The 7,049-nt window shown below is 36.7% G+C and overlaps 2 protein-coding genes across 2 annotated transcripts; one reads left to right on the top strand and one right to left on the bottom strand.

Annotated features, from left to right (window-relative positions):
• Positions 1-4,124, top strand: Idua (alpha-L-iduronidase). The gene is made up of 7 exons (XM_065479047.1): positions 1-137; positions 335-484; positions 697-1,168; positions 1,223-1,302; positions 1,377-1,676; positions 2,783-3,250; positions 3,723-4,124. Exons 1-7 carry the CDS (start codon positions 16-18, stop codon positions 3,904-3,906), a joined length of 1,776 nt encoding a protein of 591 aa, XP_065335119.1. The 5' UTR covers positions 1-15; the 3' UTR covers positions 3,907-4,124.
• LOC135936290 (F-box only protein 6-like) lies at positions 4,014-6,836 on the bottom strand. The gene is made up of 6 exons (XM_065479051.1): positions 6,684-6,836; positions 6,452-6,507; positions 5,428-5,744; positions 5,122-5,365; positions 4,446-4,581; positions 4,014-4,390 (listed from the first exon to the last, which is right to left on the bottom strand). The coding sequence occupies exons 2-6, from the start codon at positions 6,457-6,459 to the stop codon at positions 4,238-4,240; spliced, it is 858 nt and encodes a 285-aa protein (XP_065335123.1). The 5' UTR covers positions 6,460-6,507; positions 6,684-6,836; the 3' UTR covers positions 4,014-4,237.
• Positions 6,837-7,049: the final 213 nt, after the last annotated feature.

Genomic DNA, 7,049 nt, shown 5'->3' with positions numbered 1-7,049 from the left:
TCATCATAAGATAAAATGACTTTGTTGTGTTTGGTGCTGAGTCTTGCAACTACTGGCATCGCTATTAAAGTTGATTTTCCATATTCCAATGAAATACCAAAATATCTCTCTCACATTTGGACATCAACGGGCTTCAGGTTTTGTCATCGAAAATGAACTTGCATAAATTTATTTTCAGTATGCTTACTGCTAAATTATTATTCATAGCGATTCATAGCAAATTAATCATTGCGGATTTTTTTTCGAAATAATCTTCTGAGATATTTTGAGAAGTTTTAAATCAGTAAAATTACAAATTGTGGCATATTGATATTTATAACAATGTGGTTTGCAGCCCCGAGGCTCGGAATTCGACAAACTGGACATGGCCTCTTGATCTTACTCGCGATGAGCGTTTGGGTTTTGCACTGATCGGCTCACTGCGTGGGGGTGCATTGACACATGTCCGTATTCATTGGCTTTTCGATTTCATCACTTACAACCAGTGAGTATGATTTCTTACTTTTAACAACTATCTTTAAAAAAATCGTAAATTATTAGCTACAGATTTTAAGTTTCATCCAAAACAAAATATTTTTAGTTTTCATTCTTTTAAAATAAAAATCTACCAAAAAGCTCAAAGATATCATATATTTTACTTCATATATTGTGAATCAAATAAATTATTGAATTAACAAAAAAATCATCTCTGTTTAGTGACTCGGCGGAGAAAACTTTTAACTTTTCCGCGCTAGACTCAACCATGTCCTTGCTGCACCAGCACAATTTGAGTCCCTCGTTCGAACTCATGGGAAATCCTTCCGGCAAGCTTCTACTTGACGATCAAACGGACCAGCAGCCGCTGCGAAGCCTTGTTCTTCAGACAATATCGCGATACCAGTCCAAATTCGGGTCTGACAGAGTCCAACTTTGGCGGTGGGAAACGTGGAACGAGCCTGACCTTCGCATGTACTGGAACGCTTCGCTGCCAGCTTATATCTCTTACCTTAGGACTGTGGTCGATGCCCTGACACAAGTGGGCCTCAAGGTTGGCGGTCCTGCGGGTCTCTTTCGGCCAAAACACCGCATCTGCTGGCAAGCTTTGGATGAATTCGCGCGCCTCTCGCAGCCGGAGAAAAAGATCTCGTTCCTTTCATTCCACCGCAAAGGAAAAAATAGTGCTGATGAGGTAATAGAATTTAAAGTCTACTTTTCAAGTTCAAAATTTCCCTTATCTATATAGGTGATAGCAGGAACTCAAGGTCTGATCAAAACTATTAAATTTCGCTATCCAAATCTCGACAGCATACCGATGTCAAACGAGTTGAGTTTCAAAAGATTTACACCATAATATATTTTATACAACGAAAATTATAATAATTTAAACGAATTTCCAGTGAAGCCGACCCTCTAAGCGGTTGGTGGAGGCTGTGCGATTGGCACGCGGACGTGCGCTACGCAGCAATGGTGGTGCGCACCGCCATCAGACTGTTGGACAACGTCACCTTCCTAAGCAACGACAACGCTTTCCTTCCGCACGCGCCGCACTACTTCACGCAACGCACCCTTCTGGCAAGGTTCCAACAGTCTGAAAGTTCAACCCACTTCTTTTTGAAGCCAGTTGCCATCAGTTTGGTCCTTCTTTCCCTGCTGGGAGAAAAGCTCGTTCCTTTCACTATAAAAGGAAGTGATGACAGGTGCGAAAAATGGGCAGATATATAGTATTAAAAATTTAAATAGGAGCCACAATGCTGTTGATTTATAAAAGAATTAAAAAATTGAAATATAGGCTTTAGGACTTGAGATATCTTTTGATATTTGGTTGTATTATACTTGAACGCATTCCAATGTGCAGGGCGACATGGAAAAGATCTACTATTTACTTCTCAATAAATTTGTTGCATAGATACATATGCGAACAATTTTTTGGGGTTTGGTACGGTAAACTATATAATGATGAGATGCATTTAATAAACATAGAAAATACTATGATATAATTTTTTTAAATAAAAATTAACTATTCACAGTCAAAGGAAATGATTAAAGTAAATTGGTTTATCGCAGAAGTTGCATTCAGTCCAAATTTGTGCATGAGTGATAGGTCAGGTACTTAAAGAATGCTACCAGTTTAGTCTTTATTCCACAAATTCATTTGTAGGATAAATTGGATAATCAGAATTTAATTTTAAATGTGTCGATACCCAGATAAAATTAACCGAGAGAGGTTGCTTTAGTACTAATTGTAATTGATTGTGCATGCATTAAAACAACGTGAATATTAAATTCTGCATTAAAACTAAAAGATCACGAAATATCGGCTCAACTCACAATCATGCAGAACCGAATTGACTTAGGATGGGTGATATGGAGCTATACTTTTAAAAGAAAATTGAATCCCACGTTTCTATCTGGTGCTGCGGCTGTTTTGAGCTCGCTGACCTCACAGTAATATACTTTCAAAACAAAATTTCTACCACGTTGCAGAAGTCGAATGTTTTCCCGTTTTTAACTGAGCAGAGAATTTGGAGTCAACGTCGATGAAAACGTCCAAGATGCAATCGTTTATTTTGAAAACAAAACTAAAACCTAAGAATTTGAAGCTAGCAATTCTTGTGGTGTTCCTGAATAATCGAGACGATTACCGATTATTAGTTGAAGAATTAATTAAAGCCGATTTAGCAGGATAGGAACCATTATCCTAGTCATGTCTACCGCAAAAAAGATTTAAAATTATCTGCGTGTAAAATTTATTAAGTTTTCTTTTTCAATAAATAATTTTAATTGAAAAAAATGCATATTTCAGACTAACCATACTGTCAAGCTCATCATTCAGCGACGATGGCGCCTTCGAAGGTGCCACAGTCATCTCCTTTGCCAATGAAACGCAAGACTGTCCTTATGAGGCGATCACTGTGGACCTGGCGCTGCACTGCGAGGGCAGTCGTTGCGCCGATGACGCGCGCTATGCCCTCTTTCTGTTGGACAACATTCGAACCAACCCGGAACGCGTTTGGCGAGATGGAGGCAGCCCCGCCGTTCCTGATGCTGTCCTACGACGCCGCATGCGAGACGCGCAGGGTCCCTTCCGCGTGGTCACATCAGCACCAATTACGATGGGTCTCACGCTGACGCTTCGTGTGCCAAGCGTCGCTCTTGTCCAGGTGTGCAGCAAAAGGGAAGCCGTGCCTGGTGCGCCAACCAACCTGACTGCACTGCACCCGGCACCTGGAGAGACCCTGCTGGTTTGGAGTGATCTGGAAGTTGGCACCAGGTATATTCAAGAATTTTTATTTATACTTTCTAACGGTTCAATTCATTGACTCCCTTGATTTTCCTCACTGTTTCCATTCTCTTTCGTAGTTTAATTTTTTTCTTAATCAAAGAGCTCGCTGCGCAATTAATCTCAAGAAAAATTTTAAATTTCCTATTAGGAAATTTAAAATTGTGCAAAAAGATAAAAATAGAATTAATTATTGAAGCACTAGATTGCACACATATCAAATTTTGCTAATCCCCAAGATTCCTGATCGTTCAAGCAATCAGTAAAAATTTTTCACCTTAACTAGGTTTTTTCTCTCATGTATTGTAGTTGTTTTTTAAATAAAAATCTTTGTACTTCGATCTAGGTATCATCCCACAACCACTTGCGCGAACGGGTAAAATTAGAAAGTTAACTTCAATTTATCAAAAACTTTACAAAGCCATTCAAACTACTTTTTTCACAGTAATTTCTTTATTTTTAGATGCTTGCTTGGTTATGAGATATATAGTCGGAACAGTTCAGATGCCACCTGGACAAAGCTGACTCAAGGGTCCATTTTGACACAATGGCATCATGACGCAATCAAATACGAATATCAAGTGCATGCTGTTGATTTATGGAAACGACATGGGTACAAATCTTCTATTGTAACCCAAAGGGGTTAAAAGGTTTTAAACACCTTTGTGAGAAGGATGAAATAAAATTATGTTTAATTGTCTTTACAATCGTTAAATTTTAACTCAACTTTTACATCATGACGCCTTTTGGTTAGGTTAACAGGGCTCCATCAAAAGCATAGGTAAAACTTTAGTACTTTCAAGTATTAAAGATATTTAAGGTATCCATTTGCCTATGATCAATTTATAATTTGAGACGAACCAAATTTTTAGATCATCCATAACAGTTTTAATAAAAAAATAAAATAAATAAAATAAAATCATTAAAACATAATTATCATTGGCGACTTAATAATGTTGAAAAAGGTCATGTTCTTTGCTATTTATAATTAGCTTTGGGAAGTTGCAGATGCACTCGACAAAAAGCAAACTTAGTGCCATAGAATCCAGCCCAAAATTGATTGTCCTGGCCCTTTCGAATGAATCGAATCTTCCTTACTCCCTTTCCATAATGGCCCATGGTAATACAAACCTAAGAATAAGCAGTGTGTTAATTTAGACCTAAAGGAATTTAAAATATTAAATACTTTTCTCCAGACTCCATTTCCAAGGCAGCGTGTGTTGATGTGGAGCGACTTTGTATGCACAGGCCTATCACAATTTTTCCTAAAAAGCTGCAGCTCTAAAATGTATGAATTGCCACAGTCGAATCGCGTTCCTATCCTGAAAGAATGTTTGTTAAACTTTAGAGGGCGGTATTATTTAATTTGGATTAAATTGCAAGTTAATAAAATCTAAAAATAAATAATGCAACTGAACACAAAACCAATAATAAATTCCAAAACAATTTTAAAATTTGAAAAATCTTTTAAATTGTTATTTTTAGTATTTATATTTCAGCATATTATTCTAATAAAACCAAAAATTTATTTTTGCTTAATAATAGATAAACATTATGGTCGAAAACACAAATTGATGAAATGATTAAATGGAAATCTATCTTAACATTGTTGACAACCATTAATGACCTAAGAAAAAAATATAAATTAAATTACAATCATTTGGGCATCAGATAAATAATTTAAAATATTTTCAGTTCCATGTTTCCTGACATGATATGAAGTTTGAGGAGTAAGCTCAGCATAAATAACAATGTTCAAATTTGATTATTAAGTTTTAAGATTTAACTCAAGGGTTTACTGGCCAAATAAATAGTGTTAAAATGGTGTGCCCGTATATTGTGTTACAAAAAAGGTTACTCACCATTCTTCAGCTACAATGACCGGCTGAATTTCATCCATCACTGTATCGCTAATCCTTAGGTCAGACAATACAATGTCTTGATACTGTTGAGTGCCTGAATACGAAGTTACTATAGCCGGCATGTTCTTAATGTCTGCAATTCCATTTTTCTTTAAAATGTGAATTGGTATCGATTCACCCTCAGTTCCTATTGGCGGCTTTTCTCTCTGGTATGGGCCTCGTGTTTTCCAATGAGGAATACCTCCTAGAAACACATGACCCGTGAGTAAATCATGAACAGTTTCAATCGATTAAGTGATGAATTACTATTTCTAACAAAAGTTGGGCTCAAAGAGCTCACAAATGCTGAGGCAATATTCATTGGTTGTAGGTCAAAGTTGGCGTTTTGAATGAGGTTTTTGCCAAAGTAGTTTTCAATCTCATAGAATTCTCTGATTCCCAAGTCAACATCCTGGAACATCTCCCGTTCCTTTGCTGTTTTCAACGCCCTCCGAATCAAAACATCGTCGTCTACCAGCTCCTGCCACTGCTTGCAGACGAGCCGGCACTTGAGGATCAGGCATTTCGAGTCAACGTAAGAAAATATCTTCTCCAACACCTCCAGTGGTAGATTGTACGATGGCCTGAAAATTTTGTGCAGACTTCAATATTATTTTGGTAAACGATTTCTTATTTATATCCTTTGTGTTTGCCAAATCTCATTATCAGAATAAGAAGCATTCAACTGTACTAAGCAACCTTTGGTGCATGAATCATAACAGGAAAGTCGACAATGATTGGTCAAGCATGAGGAAAACAAGCGCTATAGCATTTTACTCACAAGACACAAATTTAAAACAAAAAAATATCTGATGTAATTTTAGCTGAACGGACACTGGTCCATTCTGTTAAAGATAAAATATTAAGGGCAATACTTTTGTATTGCACTAAAACCCTACGACACGCAGTAAGAAAAAGTTCATAATATTTCGTAACAATAAAAAACATTTTAATCTGCGTGAACCAAACGTAAATGGCGATGTGTGGTCTAATCTATTGTAGTGACTCGCGCTGTGTCGCGACACTAACATGTTTTTGACTGTTTTTCGATAAAATTATATGTATCATTGTATTTTTGAGAAGATATGTACTGTGTATAATTATGTGGAAAAATTCAAACTACAGAAACAGTTTCGAAACTTAATCTTACTCTAACGCAAACACCCATTTCAAAAGAGAAAAACAACGAAAGATAACTGTGAATGTCAGAGCAAATTTTGGGTTTATGAAAATTTCTATGCGTAGATATGTACATACATATTTATTTACATATATTAATATCATACCATACCTGGCCATTATGTACTCCAATAAATTGACACTGCAGAGTTGAAGAACGATGTGTGCCTGTAATATAAACAGATTTCAGCAAACTAACAAAGAGACAACGACAGTATTAGATATAATGTTATTATGATTGAATGATACGTATCATACGTATGATATAAGATACATATAATCCAATTACCCCAATTACATGCAGTTCAAAATTAGAAGGTTCGTCATCAAATTTCAAAACTTACAACTGCTGCTTCGTGACTCAAACATTGAAACTTGCAAACATGTTGCTTGCTTTGTTGACTTTGTTCTGCCACTCAGTCTCACACTGCTTGGATTGGACCAGTCAGCCTCCGTTGAAAAAAAATACAAAGAAATAATAGTATCTATCAGCTGATGCGTGACCTGTGCTTGACTCTGAATGAAAACAAAATAGTGTTAGCTGCGCCCAGGCTGCGCCATCGTGTGTTCATATCGCTAACTGGAAGGTTGTGAAAATGCGAATGCGAACTAACCGCGCGACAAACTTTACTCAATAAATCCAAGAAGTACATATATAAATGAAGCGGAAAAATGAGAAAAACATTGCTATCGGATCCAACGTATTAGTA

This window comes from Cloeon dipterum, chromosome 2, assembly GCF_949628265.1.
Source record: "Cloeon dipterum chromosome 2, ieCloDipt1.1, whole genome shotgun sequence".
NCBI lineage: Eukaryota > Metazoa > Arthropoda > Insecta > Ephemeroptera > Baetidae > Cloeon > Cloeon dipterum.
The sequence above is the reverse complement of the archived record's forward strand: the minus strand, read 5'-3'. Positions and strand labels throughout refer to the sequence as shown.

Excerpts from the sequence above, each read along its gene's own strand:
- Idua (XM_065479047.1), top strand. The coding sequence starts at position 16 with ATGACTTTGTTGTGTTTGGTGCTGAGTCTTGCAACTACTGGCATCGCT. Across the intron at positions 138-334 it reads TGGACATCAACGGGCTTCAG|CCCCGAGGCTCGGAATTCGA; the intron begins GTTTTGTCATCG and ends TGTGGTTTGCAG. Across the intron at positions 485-696 it reads GATTTCATCACTTACAACCA|TGACTCGGCGGAGAAAACTT; the intron begins GTGAGTATGATT and ends ATCTCTGTTTAG.
- LOC135936290 (XM_065479051.1), bottom strand. Across the intron at positions 4,582-5,121 it reads GTCATTGTAGCTGAAGAATG|GATAGGAACGCGATTCGACT; the intron begins GTGAGTAACCTT and ends ACATTCTTTCAG. Across the intron at positions 4,391-4,445 it reads GAAATGGAGTCTGGAGAAAA|GTTTGTATTACCATGGGCCA; the intron begins GTATTTAATATT and ends GCTTATTCTTAG.